The sequence below is a fragment of the Bidens hawaiensis genome, unplaced genomic scaffold (assembly GCF_021521415.1).
Source record: "Bidens hawaiensis isolate Kalapana, Puna unplaced genomic scaffold, B.hawaiensis_p1.1 tig00017762_1, whole genome shotgun sequence".
Lineage (NCBI taxonomy): Eukaryota > Viridiplantae > Streptophyta > Magnoliopsida > Asterales > Asteraceae > Bidens > Bidens hawaiensis.
In genome coordinates, this window is record NW_027492680.1 from 31,290 (window position 1) to 56,313 (window position 25,024).

Genomic DNA, 25,024 nt, shown 5'->3' on the forward strand with positions numbered 1-25,024 from the left:
TGGCCCAAAATAATGAATTTGAGCCTAATATACTTTGTTAATTAATATCCAATTGATTATTATACATTTAAGCTAAAATATGTGAGTTATATATTAATATATTGTATTATATTTATTAAATATTTGTGAATTACCCAAAATAAATATAAAAAAGTGAAACTCTATAAATTCGGTTCGGTTTTCTTGGTTTTTATTACATGCAAAACCAAAAGCGCATAATAAGTTCAGTTCGTACAAAAACGTAAAACCAATATGTCGGTTTTTGTTTTGGTTTGGTTTTTTCAGTTATTTCAGTTTCTGGTCATTTTTTTCCGTTTCATACACACCCCCTAATATCGACTGTTCATTTTCGCCTTTCAGAGTTCCATCGATCACATTGAACGGGCGTGTGATGGTATACATTGAACAAAAATGAAAAGGATTCATGAAACACGAAAGCTTCCGGTTCACCAACAATCATTCAATATGAATAAGTTACCGAACACGCAATGCGCTTCATTAAAAGCCGACGACGATGATCTTCGCTATTCTGATTTCGATTTTGACTTCCCGCTGTCTATGGACACATGGAATGGTAAAAACTCACTCCATGATGAAAAAGAACTTATTTTAGATATTACTACATTAAAAGAAGTTGATGATTCTCTAGACGAAATCGGGCCCAATATCGGGCCCGCTTTGTTTTTGGGAGCTAGTCATCCCCCTGAGCCCGTTGACATCGACATGAGCCCGGTTCATGTACCCATGGGCCAGAACAAATCACCTGACCCAAAATGCTTACTCAAAACATTGTCGATAAAAGGCCCTTTTCTAGAAGATTTATCAATAAAAAGCTCGTTACAAGATTCGGATAAGGGGTGTATTTGGGATGCTTCGTTACCGCCTAGTGGTAATGTAAGCCCGCATAGTAGCATTGATAGTGCTGGCATTGTTACAATGAGTGTTGCGAATAGTTGTTGTACAAGTACTGATGTTACAAGTGACGGGAGTCACGGGATGCTTAGTGTTGATAAGTTTTACGAAAGTGGGAAAACGAGTATTAGTCGAGCGAGTGATAGTAGCGGGTTAAGTGATGATAGTAACTGGTGTAACTTCACTGGGAGTGTTAACAAGCCTCATAAAGGTAATGACCCGAGGTGGAAAGCGATTTTAGCTATTCGGGCCCGAGACGGGCTTTTGGGTATGAGTCATTTCAGGTTGTTGAGACGGCTCGGTTGTGGGGATATTGGTAGCGTGTATCTTTCCGAGCTGAGTGGGACCCATTGCTACTTTGCGATGAAGGTGATGGATAAAGCGTTGCTTGCTAGTCGAAAGAAACTGTCGCGGGCTCAAACTGAACGAGAGATATTGCAACTGCTTGACCACCCGTTTTTACCGACTTTGTATACACATTTTGAAACCGATCGGTTCACTTGTTTGGTTATGGAGTATTGCCCGGGTGGCGATCTGCACACGTTAAGACAACGCCAACCCGGCAGACATTTCTCAGAACATGCAGCAAGGTATGATATTTTTTTATTATTTAACATTTTAACTAGGGGTGTGCATGGTTCGGTTTTGGGCTCGGTTTTCGTTTTTTCGGACTGGACTTGGCTCGGTTTCGGTTTTGCCATTTGAGCTTGAAATTTTTGGGCCAATAAAAAAAATAGGCCCAAGATAATGAATTTAGGCCTAAATTATTTTTTTAGTTAATAAACTAAATGGTTATTATATATTTGGGCTTTTTACCTTTTGGTTTTTTTTTCAGTTCGGTTTTTTCGTTTCATGCACACCATTCGGTTTTGTCATTTGAGCTTGAAAAATTTTGGGCCGATAAAAAAATAGGCCCGAGATAATGACTTTGGGCCTAAATTATTTTTTTAGTTAATAAACTAAATGATTATTATATATTTGGGCTTTTTACCTTTTGGTTTTTGTTTCAGTTCAGCCTTTTCATTTCATGCACACCCGGACATTTAAAATGTGTTTTCTTCAAACAGGTTTTATGCAGCTGAGGTTCTATTAGGACTCGAGTATCTCCACATGCTGGGAGTCGTATACCGAGACTTAAAACCCGAAAACGTGTTGGTACGTGACGACGGTCACATAATGTTGTCCGACTTTGACCTTTCGTTAAGATGCGCAGTTTTACCTACACTCGTTAAATCATCACAAAACAATGACGTTACCAAACGACAGTCATCGTGCATTGAGCCCGCGTCAACTTGCATCCAGCCCTCGTGCTTCCTCCCGCGTGTTTTCACTCCAAAAGCCAAAAAAAGAACCATTTTAAAAACCCGAGCGGACCTCACTCCTTTATTTGGAGCATTGCCTGAACTCGTTGCAGAGCCGACTGCAGCTCGGTCCATGTCATTTGTGGGGACTCATGAATACTTAGCGCCCGAGATTATCAAAGGCGAAGGACACGGGAGCGCTGTGGATTGGTGGACATTCGGGATATTCTTACACGAGTTGTTATACGGTAAAACACCTTTTAAAGGCTCGGGAAACCGAGCCACATTGTTTAATGTGGTGGGCCAGCAGTTAAAGTTTCCCGAGTCACCCGCTACTAGTTACGCAGCCTGTGATTTAATAAAAGGATTGTTAGCGAAAGAGCCACAAAACCGTCTTGGAGTTAAAAGAGGAGCTACTGAGATTAAACAACATGCATTTTTTGAAGGTGTGAATTGGGCTTTAATTCGTTGCAGTACGCCACCTGAAGTGCCCAGAGCGGTGGAAATGGAACCGATGCCTGTGAGTTTTCGGGACGCGCCTTCGGTTGGTTCGGGTGGTAGTAATGACAGTAAGAGAATGGTGGGTATGGAAACCAAGTCTGGTGGTAATTTTGTGGACTTTGAGTTCTTTTAGCTTTGTCTAATATAGATAATAGATTATATAGATTTTGGTTTTATGTTGTTATGAGTTATGACTGACTGTGTGTGTTTATTGTTGTATTTTGGTTGGTTGGATGTGATGACTGGTGGTTTTATTTATTTAAATGAGTAATACTAGTTCACTTTCTTGGAAGGTTTTAGCATAGTGATTAAGGGTGTTTAGCAGTGGCGAAGCTTGGACTCGAGCGGCCCGCACGGGGGACTCAAAATGTATTAAAAAATCATAAACGAGGGGGGCGGCTCAAATTTTCAATCACACCCATCTTTATCTTGCGTTCCATCATTGTTCGATCGGCTCATTACGTTCACACTCATTTACCTTCGGTTACAACTAATGCATTGCGATTATTTTGATTGTAACAGTTTATTTAGTTACTTGTTTCTACCTTTTCAATTTTCCACGTTCCCTCCCTTCTCTATTCTATTATGAGGATCCAACTTTTCGTACTCGTAAAAGACTGCTAGGAACAAAAAAGCTTTTCAGACTCGTAAAAGACGGCTAGGAACAAAAATAGGGCCAACAATCTCTATCAAATACTCGAAACCCAGTTAACCAAACCATAAAAACCCAAACCCAAACCCAAAGAACCCGAGTAGGGCTATAAACGAGCCAAGTCGAGTCGAGTCGAGCTAGAGTGTGCTCGAGCTCAAGCTCAAACTTAATCGAGCTGGCTCGAGCTCGGATCGTTTTCTTTATCGAGCTCGAGTTTGGCTCGTTTAAAGCTCGAGCCCGAGCTCGTCGAGTCGGGCTCCTTTAACTTTTTATTTATTATTTTTTTTAATTTTATATTTTACAAATTTTGATATATAAAAGACAAAGATTATAATTTTAACATACCTATTATATTAAATTTATAAACTAGAGAATTTATAATTTTATATGTTCTATTTAAGTTATTCTTTGACATAATATATGTATACTTTTTATTTATTTATTTCTTGGTATGCTATTATTATATATAAATATTAAAATTTAGTGTTTAATCTAAACGAGCCGAGCTGACCCTGGCTCGAGCTCGGCTCGTTTAAAAATCAAGCCGAGCTCATTTAAAATCAAGCTTTTTCGAGCGACCCGCAAGCTTTTTGAGTAACCAAAACCCGAGAGAGATTAGCATCTAGTTTCAATTGTAGATTTAAATTTCTCAAACCCAATTAACACGAACCCGTGATACCCGAAACCCGAAAATACAACCCGAAAATAATCGCGTAATCAAATCTAGAATTACGTACACAAATCTCGTGTATCAGCATATGATGAAACAGTGCAAATTCCAATGAACACGAAACCCCTAAATTCATTCCGATTTCAAACCCTAATTAATAATATTATTCAAACATCTATCAACAACTTCTTCTTCTTCTGTTGATTCAGTTATCAATCAGTTAACTGCAAGTTCTGTAATAATAATAATAATAATAATAATAATAATAATAATAATAATTAATAATAATAATAATAATAATAATAATAATAATAATAATAATAATAATAATAATAATAATAATAATAATAATAATAATAATATAATAATAATAATAATAATAATAATAATAATAATAATAATAATAATAATAAATAATAATAATAATAATAATAATAATATAATAATAATAATAATAATAATAATAATAATATAATAATAATAATAATAATATAATAATAATAATAATAATAATAATAATAATAATAATAATAATATAATAATAATAATATTAATAATAATAATAATAATAATAATAATAATAATAATAATAATAATAATAATAATAATAATAATAATAATAATAATAATAATAATAATAATAATAATAATAATAATAATAATAATAATAATAATATAATAATAATATAATAATAATAATAATAATAATAATAATAATAATAATAATAATAATAATAATAATAATAATAATAATAATAATAATAATAATAATAATAATAATAATATAATAATAATAATAATAATAATAATAATAATAATAATAATAATAATAATAATAATAATAATAATAATAATAATAATAATAATAATAATAATAATAATAATAATAATAATAATAATAATAATAATAATAATAATAATAATATAATAATAATAATAATAATAATAATAATAATAATAATAATAATAATAATAATAATAATAATAATAATAATAATAATAATAATAATAATATAATAATAATAATAATAATAATAATAATAATAATAATAATAATAATAATAATAATAATAATAATAATAATAATAATAATAATAATAATAATAATAATAATAATAATATAATAATAATAATAATAATAATAATAATAATAATAATATAATAATAATAATAATAATAATAATAATAATAATAATAATAATAATAATAATAATAATAATAATAATAATAATAATAATAATAATAATAATAATAATAATAATAATAATATATAATAATAATAATAATAATAATAATAATAATAATAATAATAATAATAATAATAATAATAATAATAATAATAATAATAATAATAATAATAATAATAATAATAATAATAATAATAATAATAATAATAATAATAATAATATAATAATAATAATACTAATAATAATAATAATAATAATAATAATAATAATAATAATAATAATAATAATAATAAAATAATAATAATAATAATAATAATAATAATAATAATAATAATAATAATAATAATAATAATAATAATAATAATAATAATAATAATAATAATAATAATAATAATAATAATAATAATAATAAATAATAATAATAATAATAATAATAATAATAATAATAATAATAATAATAATAATACTAATAATAATAATAATAATAATAATAATAATAATAATAATAATAATAATAATAATAATAATAATAATAATAATAATAATAATAATAATAATAATAATAATAATAATAATAATAATAATAATAATAATAATAATAATAATAATAATAATAATAATGGATATCGAGCAAAAGCAAGAAGAACTGATCCAACACTTCGTCAATCAAGCATCTAATCTCAACGGTGGTTCATCTATCGCACACGTCATCGCTGACGCCACGTCACATCCTTCACTCTTTGCTTTCTCCGAGATTCTATCGCTACCTAACGTTATTCAGGTCCATTTTCTTCTGATTATTATTATTATTATTATTATATTATTATTATTATTATGTTATATAATATTATATTTTGCTAATTATTAGTTTACTTAACTGATTGATTGATGGATCATGTTTAGGTATAATAGGTTTTGTTTGAGAACATAATATGTACTAGCTGCATATTAGGGATTTGGTTTTAGGGCTATGGAACCACATTATGTTCGAATCGAGACCTGATTAAGGATTAATACGTAGATTCTACAGAATTGCACATATGTATATAATGTTTGAAGAAGCAAGTAGATTATAAAGATGATTTTGTGCCTAAACTTTTAATTTTCTGTATTATAAAGATTCGGTCTGTATCTGACGTTTTTAGGGCTATGAAATTAATAGCATTGCGTTTGTGTCCTAGTTATGGATAGGCCTGTGAACGAACCGAACAAACACGAGCAAGGGTATGTTCGTGTTCGTTCATTTAACTTTAAACGAACATGAACACTTAGTTGGACAGATATTTATGTTCATGTTCGTTTGTGTATGAAATGAACATGTTCGTGTTTGTTTGTTTAAAATCTAAACGAACAGTTCACAAACATAGATGAACATAATTGAACAAATATATATGAACAAATGTAAATAAACACAAACAAACATAAATGAACATAAACGTACAAATATAAAACCATTAAGTAGGCCTACCGTGAAAATAATATTTAATTATTTTTCTATTAGCATGTAAATGAACATAAACGGACAGAAACGAACGTTTACAAGCATACATGAACGAACGAAACATGTGTTCATGTTCGTTTGTTTAATTAAATGAACACAAACTTAGTGTGCTAAAACTACGTAGTGTGTCTTTGCCCGTCAGCAACAACGTTTTCCATTCAATGTAATACAGTTGTAATCGCTTAATGGAATAATGGTGATGTTAACTACGCAATCTAAAGCAAATCCTTACTTGTTATATATATAACAAAACCAAAAATCACAACTTTGATAACAAAAACAAAAATCATACATACAATCTTAGTAGTTAATTTCCCAAAAACAAAGAGAGAAGATGTCTTCTACTTCTAATGTTGTCCCGCTAGATATAGAATTTGAAGGTAATGATGGACCACCTCCTACTCCCTGGTTTAACTTTCAGAAATGGGCTATAATAGGAGGGATCATTATGGTAGTCATGTTGATGTGCTACCTGTTGGTAGCAGTCGGCGTATTCAAATACGCAAAGCCGGCAATAGAAACCGATGTTAAAGAGGTAACTGTGAGAGATGGCTTCCATGTTGAAGTTGGGCTTGGAGTGGGGTTCCACTTGCCTAGGCAACTGAAGCTCACCCCGAAACAGGCTATGTTTAAGCTCACAGCAGAAGTAAAAAACCAAACCTGTAGCTCAGTCACAAGTTTGAATTACACCATCAGCAAGGATCAAATTCAAATTTTGAAGCTTGAGTTCAAGTTAACGCCAGTGGAGATGACATTTAATAATGAAATTATTTGGTTTAGGTTGACCAGGGGGTTCAAGATGTTGGCTGCTATCCCATCGTTTCTCCAAAACCCCATCAATCCCAAGTTTGAATGCGGTTTTGGGATAGTGCCTACCGAACATGACAATATTCATTCTAAGAGTTGTTGACCGATTGGCGAAGAAGAATAGCTACTTGATCATTTTTCTATTAATATATATATATTATTTTTCTTATTATATTAAGTTGTTTCAAATATCTGTGTTATCGTTTGTTATAATCAAAATTCAACCTTAAACACTTGCTTTTGATTATAGCAAACAATAACACAAATATTTGAAACAACTTAATATAATAAGAAAAATAATATATATATTAATAGAAAAATGATCAAGTGGCTGTTCTTCTTCGCCAATCGGTCAACAACTCTTAGAATGAATATTGTCATGTTCAGTAGGCACTATCCCAAAACCGCATTCAAACTTGGGATTGAGGGGGTTTTGGAGAAACGATGGGATAGCAGCCAACATCTCGAACCCCCTGGTCAACCTAAACCAAATATTTACATTATTAAATGATATCTGCACTGGCGTTAACTTGAACTCAAGCTTCAGAATTTGATCCTTGCTGATGGTGTAATTCAAACTTGTGACCGAGCTACGGGTTTGGTTTTTTACTTCTGCTGTGAGCTTAAATGTAGCCTGTTTCGGGGTGAGCTTCAGTTGCATGGGCAAGTGGAACCCCACTCCAAGCCCAACTTCAACATGGAAGCCATCTCTCACAGTTACCTCTTTAACATCGGTTTCTATTGCCGGCTTTTGCTTATTTGAATACGCCGACTGCTACAAACAGGTAGTACATCAACATGAATACCATAACGATCCCTCCTATTATAGCCCATTTCTAAAAGTTAAACCGGGGAGTAGGAGGTGGTCCATCGTTACCTTCGAATTATATATCTAGCGGGACAACAGTAGAAGACATCTTCTCTCTTTGTTTTTGGGAAATTAACTACTAAAGATTGTATGTATGATTTTTGGTTTTGTTATCAAAGTTGTGATTTTTGGTTTTGTTATATATATATAACCAATAAGGATTTGTTTTAGATTGCGTAATTAACATCATTATTTCATTAAGCGATTATAGTTGTATTACATTGAATGGAAAATGTTGTTGCGGGCAAAGACACACTACATTTTCCATTGAACGAAACTTGTTCGTTATGGGCAACAAGCTACGCCTCTAACCCTTTTTAGATAGCAAAACTAAAGATGATTGGAAAATTTTAATTGATGATTTTGTGCTAAAACTTTGAATTGCGTGTATCATAAAGAGTTGAAGTCAGTTACTATTTTGTAGTACACAAGTGAAGATGGATTATGTTTGCTGTTTCTTTGATTGGTTAAAACATTGATATTTTTTGCACTTGATTTAGCGGCCTTTATGCGTGCTCGAAGTTAGGACTCATTTTTTTTGTTAGTGCGTTTTAAACTATGGTTATGTTATTATTGTATAGATAATATAATGGAGCATCTCTCATATGAAAACTAGGTTTCTCTTGCATCATATATGGTACATTAGTGATGGTGAAATTCGTGTTTTTACCTATGATTCTGGAAACTACTTGATACATTGCTAAGAAAGGAAAGCCTTTTGAAAAGTGCAAACGTTTTGTTAACTATCATTATCATTTTTTAGTGTGGGCTGATTATGCACTTTTGTGGTTGTGTCGTTATGAGTTATGACATCTGGTTCTGGTAATGTCTTGAGTGATTTAGCCCACTTGCACAGTGCAAACGTTTTGTTACGGCGTTACCTGTTCTAGGACACAGTCACTCAAGAGCCAACGTTTCATTATGTAGGAGGAACAATCACTCACATTTTTAGCTTTACATATAAATAAATATGACGCCCTGCTTGCGGTGCGCGCATATAATGTATATATGTGTGAACCCTCGGGTGGGCAAAAGTAAAATTGCACTAATTTTGACGTTATTTTACTAATATCGTGAAAATAACGTTAAAAGTGGCGGAAGGTTAATCAGGCATCATGTGGTGGCGTTGATAGCCGAAAGACAAGGGCACATGCACCGATCAGCCGGTGTCCCGATGATTGAGTGATATGTGCCTTATGTCCAAGGCTTGATGCAAAACTACTATCGAGCCGGGGGTCTCACCGGAAGCAGCCTCTCTATCCCTATGGGATAGAGGTAAGGCTGTCTACATCTTACCCTCCTTAGACCCTACCATAGCATTGCTATTGGTGGGATATACTGAGTACGATGATGATGATGATGATGATGATGATGATATATATAAATAAATATGTTCGGTGTATGTGGAAAGCATAATCAAATGGCCTTATGGCCCGTTACTTCATAGACTGGGCCACTCTTCTTGGGGCATAATTTTGTAATCGTTTGCACACTCTGTTATTTGATCATGCTCTCATTATTGCAGAATTCATTTTCTGGATTTGTAATTGTATCGATTATCTGTTATATTGTAATTTGATTATAGGCATCAGTTTACATCATCATTTGATTTCCTTTTGTTTTTGCAAGCACCTCAATTTATTTCATTTCTCATGTCTGATCTTATGCAGCTTCAAGGCACAGAACACTCTATTTACATTGATTTGCTTCGATTGTTTGCTCATGGAACCTGGAGTGAATATAAGAGTAGGTTTCTCCGTTTTTTTTCACTTTGTCTATTTGTAATTATTTTATTTATCATTTGGCCTGGCAAGCAATATAGATACCAAGTTTTTGCATCTGCTTGCATGTGAACTGGAGGATGCTTTTCATAGTTCTTTGTATCTAATCATTTTCTTTTCTTAATTCTTGAGTAGCCATGATCTAATAAGATTAGAAGAAAACCTCTAGTATTCGAACATATGCCACATGCAAAGCAGGATTATATTTTTGCTTATAATATGTAGAGTTGTATGTGTGGGGGTCTAATGGTTACGGAGACTGTGTATTTAGATTATGATGACTTTATTGATGTGTTAATTGTTTGTGCATGCTATCTACCGAGTAGTTCATTATGATACATATCTGATGGGATAAAGTTTTTTTATATCTATAATATGCAGGAAATGCTGGTAGTCTTCCACCATTGGTGCCTGATCAAGTTCGCAAGTTAAAGCAGCTCACCGTGCTCACACTAGCCGAGGCAAACAAGGTAAAGTCTTTCTTCATGTATTCAGTCTTATGTCAGTAGAAACAGTGATTTAACAAGTTCAAAATAATGCAATCAATAAATGCATAAGCACAACTAGAATTGGTAACCGATGTTTGTGGATAGAAATATCTCCTTCTGAGAAATAATGTAAGCTATAAGCTGCCTGTCCTCTCGAGCATGACCAATTTCAAGTATTGATTAAAGTGAAAAACTGCTACTCAAATTTTGTTCACCAGAATTAAATATGCACGTGTAGTGAGAGTTTGGCCTGACTTATTGTAATTCTTATATGCTTGACAGGACATACGGTGTGAATATATATCTATATATATATGCATCATCCTAGCTTTACTATTTATTTGAAATTTGCATTGTGATTGATGGATCTCAGTGCATATATGTGAATGAAAACATTTACGTACGTCATTGGATCTCAATGCATATATGTGTATGCAAACATTTACATATTTCATATATCTAAGTTTATTTTCACAAATTTTTAGAGAAGACTGATATTGGAACAGTAAATGGAGAAATAATAGACTTCCTAGTGAGTGGCCTTAAAATTGGAAAATTTAGAGAAACTATTTATATGATTTGTCAAAACTTACAAGGAACCCATGTGTACGTTTGATCATTGTATATTTATGATGGATTGATGGTGGGTCCATTAGGATCATTATGTTAAATTTTCTTGTTTTTGTTGGACTCTTAAGTTGAATTCAAATTGGCTTAGATGGGTAGTTTGTGATAAAGACATGTCTTCAAGTTTTTTAATTGGTCAATCATATTTAGTAAGTTAAATAAATGATATGATAACAATGTTTCTTTTTTGTTATTGTCTTTATTTAATACAGGTTGCTTTCTTATCTCTTTATATTTTTTAACTTTTAGTTATGGGATTTTTCAGGTACTCCCATATGATGTGCTGATGCAAGAATTGGATGTTTTAAATGTCCGTGAGCTTGAAGATTTCTTGATCAATGAGTGCATGTATGTGGTAGGTACTTTCCATTTTTATAATCGTATTTCTCATTTTATATTGGCTACTTGAGTGAATAGCTTTTGAGTGGTTTTAATTTATTCTCTCGTCTTGATAGGGTATCGTTAGGGGCAAGCTGGACAGCTGCGAAGATGTTTTCAGGTGTGAAATTGTATCTATTTTCTTTTACTTGTAAGTTTATCATTTATAACTTTATTAATTTTCTCTCCTTTATATTATTCGTCGTTACCGTAGGTGCAATTTGCAGCCGGGAGGGATCTAAGGCCTGGACAGTTGGAGAACATGATACATACATTATCAAATTGGTAATCCTAGTCATATTTTATGACTGTTATTTGTGCATTTTGTACTTAATCTATAATAATACTTTGTCTTGACATGTTTTGGGCATTTCATAGGTTAAGTACATCAGATAACTTATTACAATTCAAGAAAAGATAAAATGGGCCGACACAATGAGTGAACTGGATAAAAAGCACAAGAAAGAAGCCGATGAAAGAATGGAAGAAGTGAAAAAGACACTCTCCCTCAAGGTCAGCCGTATTTATTTTTTACATTGCTTTGTGTTTTTAACTATGGGAAACGAAGTAAATGATGAAATAGTTAAACCTTAAAAGTAACATTTTGACACCGTTAATGGCATGTCTTGTAATTTTGAGTGATATTTGTGTATGCATCTTACTTACATTGTGGCAGAAGTCACACACTGTGAGCAGGAAGACATCGACTTCCGAGGGCATGAGGAGATGTTCGCCGAACCTGGTGGAGTGATGGATTATGATGAAGACCGAAGCCGACCTAAGAGGTAGGTGATAGGTCCGACCATTTTAAATATTTTCATTACTTGCGTTTCACATTTGTCCTTATAAAATACGCAGCAACTAAAATAAAATCAGTTACTAATAAAAGTCATTTTCATGATAACCGAAGAGAGTCGTTTTCATGTTGTTTTCCCATTTGTTTATATATATATATATATATATATATATATATAACACATGTAATCCCTAACTACCTATATAGCAAACTTTAGTCGTTTTCTTTACATTTAATCCCTAACTACCGACTTTTTGGACCATTAAATGTGGTTTTTAATACATATATAATTTTACAGAAGACGACACCCCTTGGGTTAAGGGAGGAGCTAGTTAGCGATCAAGTTTATGTGACGGAGATTGTTATGCGGGCTAGTTAGTTTTCTCAGCGGGGTTACACACATGACACATCTGTTTTACTAGAGCAAGAGACGATATTTTTTGAACTTTATGAGTTTAAAAAACTATGGATTTTTATTTTTGGAGGAATCATTTGGCTGTGATGGTTATGGATTGTTTTTGGGATTATTTTGGTGTGAGGATTGTTTTAAGTTATCAATCTTATTATTTTCCGGTAACGTTGCTCGGTTTAATGGATCGTTGTATAAACGATCACGACACTCGTGTTATATTACTGATTTTTCTCAATTGTAGTCTTAATTAGGGATGTGCAAAAAATCGAAAAAACCGTTTCGAAAAACCGAAAAATCTAAGCCGAAATAACCGAATCAAAACAAAAACCAATGGTTTGGTTTTATGTTTTTGTAAAAAGCGAACTAACGGTTCGGTTTTCGTTTAATAAAAACTGAAAAAACCGAACCGAACTGAATTACTATATTTTATTTTTTTATTTGTTATGTTAAGTAATTTATAAGAATTTAATGAATATGTCACTCAAATATTTTTTGTCAAATGTATAATAGTGATTAGTTAAAAATTAACAAAATTATTTATACTTAAATTCATTATTTTCTACCAATTTTTCTTACCTAAAATTTTGCAAGCTCAAATGACAAAAACCGAACCGAAACCAAATGAAACCAAAACCAAATGGTTTCAAATAATCAAAAAATCAAAGTTTTGGCTTTTAGTTTGGGTTTAGCCGAAAACCGCACCACGCACACCCCTATCTGTAATAGGGTAAACATTATAAAATCAATCAGTATGGTGGGTCTAAAATAACTGGTCATGTAATAATATGTTTTAATGTCCTTCACAACTAGCCTAAAGCACCTTCACCTTCTCATCCCTTCTTACACAAGGCTGGTCTGACACTATCTTTGATGGGGGCTCTTAAAACTGTCCTGAACTATCAACTTTAAGGACTATAATGGATGTTCTGAAGAGGGTTGTTGAAATTCGAGGATCAATAAGGCTCCATGTGTCCAAGAGATATCTTATTTTATTCATAAAGTAGATTTCATAGATAAAAAAAAACACAATGAGACCATTTTCATGTTTATGCAAATTATCAAACATAAATCAAGAAACATACGACTAGTGTGCGCATATAATGTATATATGTGTGGGCTCTTGGGGGACAAAAGTAAAATTGCACTAATTTTGACGTTATTTTACTAATTTCGTGAAAATAACATTAAAAGTGGCGGAAGGTTAATCAGGCATCATATGGTGGCGTTGATAACCGAAAGACAAGGGTGCATGCACTAATTGGCCGATGGTTGAGTGTTATGTGCCTTATGTCAAATGCTTGATGCAAAACTATTATCAAGCCATGAGTCGGACCAGAAGCAGTCTCTCTATTCCTACGGGGTAGAGGTATGGTTGTCTACATCTCACCCTCATTAGACCCTATCAGAGCTTTTGCTATATGTGGGATTTACTGAATACGATGATGATGACGACGATGACACCAAGAAACTCATTTTTTGCTTAAAATTTCAAATAGGCTTAAGTGAGAACATAACGTTGCTTCTTAGACGATCTTTATTTGGGTCGTTGAATCAACCGGTCTCAAATGATATTTTCGCAGCCCTAGTTGGCAGTGATGGAAGATCACGGAAGAGAGGATCTGACAACTGACAACACGTTTCGTATTAGATATTTTATTTTTTTTTTATTTTTTTCGAAATGTAGATGTTAGTAATAAACTAATAACCACACTAAATTGGATTAGGTAGGATTATTATTATTATAAAAACACACAACTAGTGTAGTGTGAAAGTTCAAGTAATCAAGTTGTAAACAACACCGCATTTTACAAGTTTAATATACATGCATGATTTATTTGTACTTTATATATAAACAATATGCCGATAAGTAATAACTAACAATTGTCTGAATTTGTTTCTTACTTTTTTTAACTTTATCTTATTACATTACAACTTTATTTCCTTTTTATATCGAGTGGGTGAAACGATTATGCATAATAGTGTGGGGCGTTTTTAATCTATGTGATAGTGACGTGACATGACATTTTCACTACCCATATGAGTTCCGTAATGATTAAAAACTAAAAGAAGGTATTTAAAACTCTCACTTATTAATCAAATATATACAAAAAATACAATTAGAATAATTCTAACTACAAGGAAAGATAACTCAATCTTATTAGGGTACCAGGCGCGTAAATCAAGCAAGCCGCGTGACAACTAATCATTCCCTTCGGTTTTACAACTAACTAATTGTAGTAGGGGTGGTGTTACCAAACAAACATTCTTCTTCGGTTTCACTAACCCGAATTTGTTAACGAATTTCACAAACCAAGCCAATTGCGCCCGGTGTTACCATTACATTAGCACCTGACAACTTGACAATTCCATAGTGAATGTAAATAACCATCATCCTCAAAAATGTTCTCAAACATGGATGTATCAATATGTATTTCCAAAGGTGAATTAGAAGCATTAGCCACCTCCACCGGTTTATCCGTGGTCACCGGTGGCTCAACCTCTACACTGGTAGAGAGCGGTGGCTCCACCATGCCCTCACCCAAAATTTGGTCCCAATTTAAGTAGATATCAACACCCTCTACCTCAGCACTTGTAGGTTCCGCCATGTCGTTCGGATTAATGCTATCGGAAATTAGTGTATCCAGCTGGAAATGCACAGATAGTTAGGGGTGTGTATGAAACTAAAAAAACTTATTAAAAACAAAACTGATAGTTTGGTTTTATATTTTCATAATAACCAACTTTCGGTTTGGTTTTGATTTTGCATGTATTGAAAACCAAAAAACCAAACCGACCCGAGCTAATAGATTTTTTTTGCTATGTTAAAGTTTTATAATATAAATAATTCAATAAATAATGTAACCCAAATATTGTATGTCAAATATATAATAACTAATTAATTATTAATTAACAAAAATTAGTTTTATATTTTTATTTCTAAATTCATTATTTGGGCCAAATTTTTTTGGGTGAAAATTATAATGGCAAAAAACCGAAACGAACCCGACAAAAGTAAAAGTTTCGGTTTTTGCCTTTTTGGTTCGTTTTAAACTCAACACGGACCCAAATCGAACAATAAACACTCACTACCCACCTCGTACTCCGTGGCACTAGTGGAAGTTGCCTGTTGGTCCACCTCAGCGGTTAAAACCTGCAAATCCATCTCATTCTTCTTTTGTCTTTTACGGTGTCGTTTTCCTGCTGACGTGGAATTGGATGATAAGGAGGGTGCTGACGATGATGTATTTTTATATTTTAACAACTTAGAAGCCAAATTCGGGCTTCGATCCTCGGCTCGGAGCAAAAGAGGGAAATTAAGCTTGGCTCGTGAGCCGTATAACTCGAATGCGGCTTTATCATATGCCAATGCGGCTTCCTCTGGCGTATCAAACGTCCCGAGCCACATTCTCGATCGCTTTTTCACCGGGTTTGTCACCTCCGCCGCAAACTTCCCCCATGGCCGCCTCCTTATCCCTCGGTACCGCGCCCAATCCACCGGCGCGTCTTTTCCACGCGCCGGCGCTTTCTTCTTCTTAGCACATTCCGGTGAAATATTTTCCGGCGAATACTTTTCCGGTGAAATATTTTCCGGCGAACATTTTTCCGGTGAAATATATTCCGGTGAATAATTTTCCGGTGAAATATTTTCCGGCGAATGATTTTCCGGTGAAAGAATTTGTAAAATGTAATGGATATCTTCGAGATTAATATTCTCCGGTAAGTGGAGATCACCGGAAATTGTCTGAAACGCCATGTTGTGTGTTTTTTGAGCTTTGGTTTTGGTGTGTGTATATATATATATATACACACATATATATGCATGACACATGTTTAAAATTCATGAAATGTATTAAGAATATTATCATAAGTAAAAAAGTTATATTGGTTATTATTTTATATGCACCACATTGGATATATTTTAGAATTTGTTTAAGTTGTGTGCATAAAAATATATTATTAGCTTGTGATCAATATTAACCTTAAAGCATTTTTAACTCATTCTCTGTAAATATATAAATAAATTTATAAATTATATGATATAATTATGAGTAGTTGTGAATACATAAGAGAGAATATGATAAAGTTAAATTTGAGTTTCCATTGTTCATACCGTATAACTTTTTAATATATTCTAAAAGTGATTGTGAGTGAAAGAGATAAAAAATAATGATAAGGTATAAAAAAATAGTATTTACTTCAAATGAAAGAAGAAATTTAATGATTTTAGTGTAATCAGTGGTGAATCTTGGACAAGTTCGTTGGGGCCCCCGGTTAACTTTTCAGTCGAAAACGGGTAAATTTACACTACTGCGAAAAAACAGGGGGGGACTAAGCTTCGTCCATGAGTGTAATTATATAGATATGGTAGAGAATGGGCTATGAATGCTCTTACCGATTGACTGATTGTTAGACTGTTGATTATGATAGTTTATCGGTTTAACAAATCAACCTGGTCATAAAAACCGACCAGTCGACCACACAACAGAAGATTGGATAGTCATTAATCGTTATTAATTGTATACATGTTATGATATTGAAGTATGAGATCGAGTATGAGATTGTGAAAAAAAGTTTGTTGAGAATGTGTTGAAAATGTGTTACAACTAATTAATTCGTGCACGTGCTTGCAATCAATTTTATAAAACTAGTAAGGCTGAGGGGTGTGGAGCACTAGAGGGGGCGCGTGAGCCCATCCGCTCGCGCCCCGGGGCGCGAGCACCACACCACCGAGGCGCGAGAGGGGCGCGAGAGGGGCGCGAGCACGGAAAAAGAGGCGGGCGCAAGGGTGATAGCGGCTGGAAATGGGCGTAAAGTGGGCATCGGGGCGCGTGCATGACCGTTGGGGCTTTATAAATTGAGCCGTTGGCTCTTAAAGTATATTAAAAAAAAAAAATTTCAGCCGGTGATTGGAGACAGGGTACCGGAGGACGCCGGAGCACAAGGAAGCAGGTGATTTCATAGCGATACGAGGTGAGCTAGAGAGAGATTTCACGGTGGCGAAGAGGAATAAGAGTCTGTGGGAGGTGGTGAGTGTGAGGATGAAGGAGTTAGGGTACCGGAGGACGCCGGAGCAGTGTAAATGCAAGTGGAAGAACCTTGTTACTCGTTATAAGGTGCTTAATGGCTTCTTAATTGATCTGGGGTTCTTATCCATTGTGTTATTATGCCCCAAATTGTTTAATTCTTTTGTGTGTTTACTGCCTAATTGCTTGGTTATTTTATCTAGGGTTCTTACTTACTACTCATTGTGAGGTTTATTATTTTGTGTTTATTGATTAATTAATTGCTTGCTAATTTGATCTATGTGTGATTTTGCCCCAAATCTCTTAAAACTGCTCGCGCCCCCTCTCGCGCCCCTCCACATTATGTCCCGGGGCGCGAGCACCACAACCAACACCTATCTTATCAAGTTTCTCTCTCTGCCACACGTCACAATATTATTGGCTGACGCCTCCACTCGCGCCCCCTCTCGCGCCCCCCACACCCCTCAGCCTAATATGTAGTTGATATGCAAACAAACACTTGACTGTTGAATGTTGATGGGTGCGGTGGCTAAACATAGGATTTAAATACTTAAATAATTAAACATTAAAGGACAAAACCTATATGAATAGCATACGACATCAGGAATTTAAAGGCTAAACATAGGATTTAAATATATTGTAATAATAGAGTAGTTGTACTCTTTGTACTTTACCAATGTCATGGACAACTTTTACAGCTTTACCTTTAAGTTTAGACATAGGTTACCCCACGTTATATAGGTAATTTGGACAAACTATACGCATATACGGCTCGTATAGAGACTATACGTAGGGCCGGCCTATAGGGGTGGCGGGGTGGTCGACGGCCACATGCCCAATAGACTGTTAGGCCCGAAATTTTATTTTTTTTAAAATATATTTATTTTTATTAAAAATAATATGTATATTTAATGTTTAAACTCAATTACATGACCACTAGCTTGGTCTAGTGGAAAATGTCTTTTATGTTCAACCAACAGGTTATGGGGTCTAGTCTCATTTGATACATTTTTAATCCTATTTTTATACATAATTTTTTTACACAACCCAAATTATAACCAGGTAAACCAATATAAAAATTTAATTGTTTAAACCAAACAAAATACATCTTTTTAAATTAAGGCCCAAAAAAAAATTGGCATTTGACCCAAAACGTTTTTTGCTTTCTCGGAGCCAGCCTGACTATACGAGCCGTATAGGTGCAAAATTTTGTCCTTTTATGTTGGAAAGTGGCAAGTGTTAGAAATCAATGTATCCTTAAATCACAATTATAAGATTATACTCACTATTGATTTCTTAGTTGACATGTCATCGATGATTAGTGATGGCTTCATGATCCGTCGGTATTCCATAGCTAATATCTATAGATGTTTCGCTGGTAATATCAGTTAATGATTTGTATATGTGTCTTTAACTCCGTAATGTTTTCCTATGAACCTTCATTAACTAAATAATGACGGTTCTTACCCTTTCACTAAGCCACTAAGGGATTAAACCAAAGACAATTTGATTTATAGTGATTATGACTTTTGGTTATTTGATTGCATAAGATCATTTGTTCATTACGATATTATATAGTCCTAAGATCATATGCCATATATATGGTTGGATTAAAGGAATGTTACGATTTCTAAGAAGACTAGCGCAACACGTTTGATCAACTATGAGTCCCATATATAGTCATATAATCACTTAAGCTATACGATGTATGATTTATAAAGGTTACCGTTTTATTAATATGTATACTAATACATAAACCAAATTTCATTAATGATATATACGATTAAAATAGTAAGTTAGAAACAATAGAACACTAAAATACATCTAGATTAGATAAAATTATATAAATAAATGTAAAAGTGAAAAACACAACTAACATCATAAGGCTCTATGTAATGGGCGATAAATTTGACGGTTTTGGGGCGATAAAGGTTGTGGAACACCGCCCCCTGAGCTACAAATGGGCGACTTGTTGGGGAGGGGGGAGTAGTTGTCGCCCTTTTTTCCTTTCTAATATTATTATTATATTCAAATGTGTTACACACACACACACATATAGGGGCTACAACACCATTACAACCCTAAAACAAAAACTCACATTTTGTTAATTGGGCGTCACATAGCACAAAACGCCTCATTTTATAGCCTCTCCACTACACATAGCCTAATAATTCGATCAGTGAGCTAGCCTAGTGCCTTTAAAATGTTAGGTATGATTTTATATCTATTAAATCTTGTCAACTTTATAAAAGAAAATACTAGGTTGGAATTTCTAATTTTATTTCAAACACGTTATTAAGAAATAATTTATACATGCTTCATCACAATAATGCGATTTGTCGGCTATATTAAAATGAAGATTTATTAAATGAACGGCCACCATTTTGTCTCTTAGCAAGCCGATGGCTACTACCCTCATTTTGTCTACTTACACATTGGTGCATTGGCCTTGATATATACGTCTACTCCGGTAACAAAAGGACTAGCTAGCATCAAGATTCAAGAGCACGTTTGCTATGGCAAAGGCGGTCTTTATGCGACCAACGTGAAAATAAGTATTAAGTAACAACAGTGGTAAATGTCAATATCCCTAGCCTAGTTAGCTTAAAAAAGCACATAAACAGACACATAGGTAGTGTTGAGATATGAATGGTGGCATTGACATAGTGTATGGTCTCTTAAGTCTTACCTTTGACTATATTTAGTTGCTTGGTTGTGTTATGAGTCCTTAATTTGGTATTTATAAACCCCAAAATGTGTGTAATAACCGTTTAATTTTTTATGTATGACTTAATATGATTCATTAAGTGTTTGCTATTTTAGGGGATGTATGTAACATATAATCACGAACAATGAACAAATAACATTAAAAATCATTTTACTCTAGATCATTATTAATACCAATAGATTAACTAAAGCTTAAACATTGTTTTTCCAACACAATGTACATCAATTTACATTCAAATAAAATAAAGAAAAGCAAATAATAACTAATTGACTTGTAGCTATAGGTTTAAAACCATATACAACTATGCATTCAGTTTTGAATTAAGAGAATGTATAAGAGCATCTCTAATGATATTGATGTGGCGTCCGTTTTGATTGCAAACTAAACTCATAAACAGATGTCCACCATTGGAGGTGGCCACATGGAACAAAGAGAATAAAGTGTTTGGAATGACAAATAGCTACAAACTCTTTTGTGAGTGAGAAAGAGGAGAGATGAGAGATAAAGGAAGGGAGAAGGCGAGAGAGACATGGTGTTGATGATGTGGAGTTGTTTGAAAACAAAACCAGCTATAAAGTATTGTAGTAATCGCTAGTTGGGCGGTAATTAGGTGGGGACTAGGCGACTAGGGATTAATCATAATAAATTTGGATTAATCGATGTCTGGTCAGGATTTTTACAACCACGGCTACAAGCCTGTAACCATCGCTCATGATCTAATGGGTTGATGTTGAGTGAGGGCTTCCATGAATTTGCCTATTACAAACAAAACCGAGCTTATTTTAAAAGACTACTTGTAAGTTTTAATTTAAACATGAACTTTTTAAATTCGACTTGACTTGAAATTTAACCAATTACTAACTCAAGTCGTCTAACTAAATTCATTTTCATCATAGTTACATTAAAAATGATGTTAAACAAAACTACAATAAAATAAAAAATAGAAACAAATCAATTTCATCGTAGCGAATACGAGTCTGTGATGGAATGACAAAAAAAGACTTGGTTTGGTATATTATGTGAGCTAAGTTCGATTCCTGCTCTCGTTATTTAATGTTAGTGACACCAGTGTGATAATGAGAGACTAAGTGAGTAAGTGACGCTCATTAGTTAAATATTTGAAATGAACATGTTTTATCTCACTAGAGATGAGCTCGGGATGGTACCGGTACCGACCCTGAAAATCCCGATCATGAACATTGGAAATATTCGGTACCGGTACCGAATTGTTAGGTTCGGTACATGCACGGTACGATACTTGTATTTCATGCAAAATTCAAGAAATACTGGTACCGAAAACTCAAAATTTGATACCGATTCAGTAGCGTTTCCGAAAATGCTTATCGTTATTCTCATCGCACTGTTGTGCCTTCAAGTAAAGTGATAGGGATTTGGAACATAAAGTACGTCTTTTGTCATTAAGTTTTCTAAAAGACTACCATTGAAAAAACGTGCAAAGATAAATGACCAGTTTTGTCATTCTGTCATGTGTATAAGAACCCACGATTGTGAAAAACAAATAATAAATAAATAAATTTTAGATTTATTAATATCGCGTCTAATAGGAACTCGTGGGATGATTAAGATGATGGGTTTTTTATTCAAGTTTTATTTAACTCGACGTGACTTCATTTCTTCATTTTAAGCTTTCATTTCTTCATTTTATGAGTGTCGATTTTATTTTCACTATGTGGGGGCAAGCAGCCTTTTGTTTTGACTTAACGAGGCAATCGACGACTCATGGAATGACGAAGAAGCTGGTTATTTCAATCGACCCTCAAGATTTTGAAATATAGTTAAATTTTCGCAATTTAAATTTTTTTTACATTTTTAAACAATGTGTATAAGAGCCCACGATTGTGAGAAAAAAATAAAATAAATAAGTATGTTTTGGATTTTTTAATACCGCGGCTAGTAGGGACTCGTGGGATAATTAAAATGGTGGGTCTCTTATTCAATTTTTATTTGACTCGACGAGTCTTTATTTCTTCACTTTAAGCTTCAATTTCTTCCTTTTATGAGTGTCGATTATATTTTCATTATGTGGGGCAAGCAGCAACCGTTGGCCCTTCGTTTTTACTTAACGAGACTATCGACGACTCATGGGATAACTAAGAAGTTGGTTATTTCAATCGACCCTCAATATTTTGAAATATAGTTAAATTTTCGCATTTTCAAAATTTTTTACTTTATTTGAACAATGTGTATAAGAACCCACGATTGTGAAAAAAAAATAGTAAATAAATAAATATTTTTTATATTTATTAATAATGCGCCTAGTAGGAACTTGTGAGATGATTAAGATGGTGGCTATCTTATTCAAGTTTTATTTAATACGACGAGACTTCATTTCTTCATTTTAAGCTTTCATTTCTTCATTTTACAAGTGTCAATTTTATTTTCACTATGTGGGGCAAGCAGCAACCCGTAAGCTTTTGTTTTTACTTAATGGGGCTATTGACGAATCATGGGATTACTAATAAACTGTTTATTCCAGTCGACCCTCAATATTTTGAACTATAGTTACATTTTAACATTTTCAAAAATTTTTACTTTTTTGAACATTGTGTATAAAAGCACACAATTGCGAGAAAAGAAAATAATAAACAAAAAAAATATGTTTTGGATTGTTAATACTGTGCCTAGAAGGGACTCGTGAGATGATTAAAATGGTGGATCCTTATTCAAATTTTATTTGACTCGACAGGTCTTCATTTCTTCATTTTAGGCTTCCATTTCTTCATTTTATGAGTGTCGATTTTATTTTCACTATGCGGGGAAACAACAACCGGTAGGCTTTTGTTTTTATTTAACGGGGCTATCGACGATTCATGGGATGACGAATAAGCTGGTTATTTCAATCGACCCTCAATATTTTGAAATATAGTTAAATTTTCGCATTTTCAAAAAAATTTACTTTATTTGAACAACGTGTATAAGAGCCCACAATTGTGAGAAAAAAATAATAAATAAATAAATTTAGATTTATTAATATTGCGTCTAGTAGGGACTCGTGGGATGATTAAGATGATGGGTTTGTTATTCAAGTTTTATTTAACTCGACGGGACTTCATTTCTTCATTTTATGAGTGTCGATTTTATTTTCACTATGTGGGGGCAAGCAGCAACCAGCAGGCTTTTGTTTTTATTTAACGAGGCTATTGACGACTTATGGGATGACAAAGAAGCTGGTTATTTCAATCGACCCTCAATATTTTGAAATATAGTTAAATTTTCGCCTTTTCAAAAAGTTTTACTTCATTTGAACAATGTGTATAAGAGCCCTCAACTGTGAGAAAAAAATAAATAAATACATAACTAATTTTTAGATTTATTAATATTGCGCCTAGTAGGGACTCGTAGGATGATTAAGATGGTGAGTCTGTTATTCAAGTTTTATTTAACTCGACGGGACTCCATTTCTTCAGTTTATGCTTTCATTTCTTCATTTTATGAGTGTCGATTTTATTTTCATTATGTGAGGGCAAGCAGCAACCGATAGGCTTTTGTTTTTACTTAACGGGTTGTCAACCACTCATGGGATGACGAAGAAGCTGGTTATTTCAATCGACCCTCAATATTATGAAATATACTTAAAATTTCGCATTTTCAAAAAAATTTACTTTATTTGAACAATGTGTATAAGAGCACTCAATTGTGAGAAAAAACTAATAAATAAATAAATATTTTTTAGATTTATTAATATTGCACCTAGCAGGGACTCGTGGGATGATTCAGATGTGGGTATGCTTTTATAGATTTATTTAACTCGACGAGACTTCATTTATTCATTTAAGCCTTCATTTCTTCATTTTATGAGTGTCGATTTAATTTTCACTATGTGTGGGCAAGCAACAACCGGTAGACTTTTGTTTTTACTTAACGGGGTTATTGACGACTCAGGGGATTACTAAGAAGCTGTTTATTTCAATCGACCATTAATATTATGAACAATCCGAAAACGCTATTTAGTGCAAAATTTAGTTTTAGTGGCACCGGTGTGATGATGATAGACTTGCGAGTAAATGATGTTCACTAGTTAAATTCTTGAAACAAACATGTTTTATCTCACTAGGGATGAGCTCAGGATGGTAACAATACCGATCCTGAAAATCCCGACCCTGAAATTTTAAAATATCCGGTACCCTTACGGTACCGAAATGTTAGATTCGGTACCAGGTACGGTACAATACTTGCATTTCGTGCAAAATTGAAGAAATACTGGAATCGATACCGAAAACTCAAAAATTGATATCGATTCGAAAGCTATACCAAAAAGGCAAAAACGCTTATCGGCTTATCGCTATATCTCACCGCACTTTTGTGCATTCGAGTAAGTATTCACGGGCTCATTTGTCTTGGGTTTCACGTTACGGACCCTTGGCCACCAT

At 33.3% G+C, this 25,024-nt stretch overlaps 2 protein-coding genes and 1 pseudogene across 3 annotated transcripts; 2 read left to right on the forward strand and 1 right to left on the reverse strand.

The window, feature by feature from the left end:
• Positions 1–389: 389 nt before the first annotated feature.
• Positions 390–2,862, forward strand: LOC143554604 (serine/threonine-protein kinase D6PK-like). The gene is made up of 2 exons (XM_077044319.1): positions 390–1,502; positions 1,980–2,862. The coding sequence occupies exons 1-2, from the start codon at positions 412–414 to the stop codon at positions 2,845–2,847; spliced, it is 1,959 nt and encodes a 652-aa protein (XP_076900434.1). The 5' UTR covers positions 390–411; the 3' UTR covers positions 2,848–2,862.
• A 2,931-nt stretch (positions 2,863–5,793) lies between these two features.
• Positions 5,794–12,915, forward strand: LOC143554605 (COP9 signalosome complex subunit 7-like; annotated as a pseudogene). Its single transcript, XR_013139049.1, has 9 exons — positions 5,794–6,004; positions 10,070–10,145; positions 10,562–10,650; positions 11,561–11,650; positions 11,751–11,794; positions 11,888–11,958; positions 12,052–12,186; positions 12,370–12,458; positions 12,768–12,915. The product of XR_013139049.1 is annotated as a COP9 signalosome complex subunit 7-like (transcript).
• Positions 12,916–14,925: 2,010 nt separating this feature from the next.
• Positions 14,926–16,635, reverse strand: LOC143554593 (uncharacterized). The gene is made up of 2 exons (XM_077044311.1): positions 15,976–16,635; positions 14,926–15,526 (listed from the first exon to the last, which is right to left on the reverse strand). The coding sequence occupies exons 1-2, from the start codon at positions 16,633–16,635 to the stop codon at positions 15,224–15,226; spliced, it is 963 nt and encodes a 320-aa protein (XP_076900426.1). The 3' UTR covers positions 14,926–15,223.
• Between the last annotated feature and the right edge of the window lie 8,389 nt (positions 16,636–25,024).

Coding starts and splice junctions, on each gene's coding strand:
- LOC143554604 (XM_077044319.1), top strand. CDS start 412: ATGAAAAGGATTCATGAAACACGAAAGCTTCCGGTTCACCAACAATCA. Junction 1,503..1,979: donor TTCTCAGAACATGCAGCAAG/GTATGATATTTT, acceptor TTCTTCAAACAG/GTTTTATGCAGCTGAGGTTC.
- LOC143554593 (XM_077044311.1), bottom strand. CDS start 16,635: ATGGCGTTTCAGACAATTTCCGGTGATCTCCACTTACCGGAGAATATT. Junction 15,527..15,975: donor CTAGTGCCACGGAGTACGAG/GTGGGTAGTGAG, acceptor GTGCATTTCCAG/CTGGATACACTAATTTCCGA.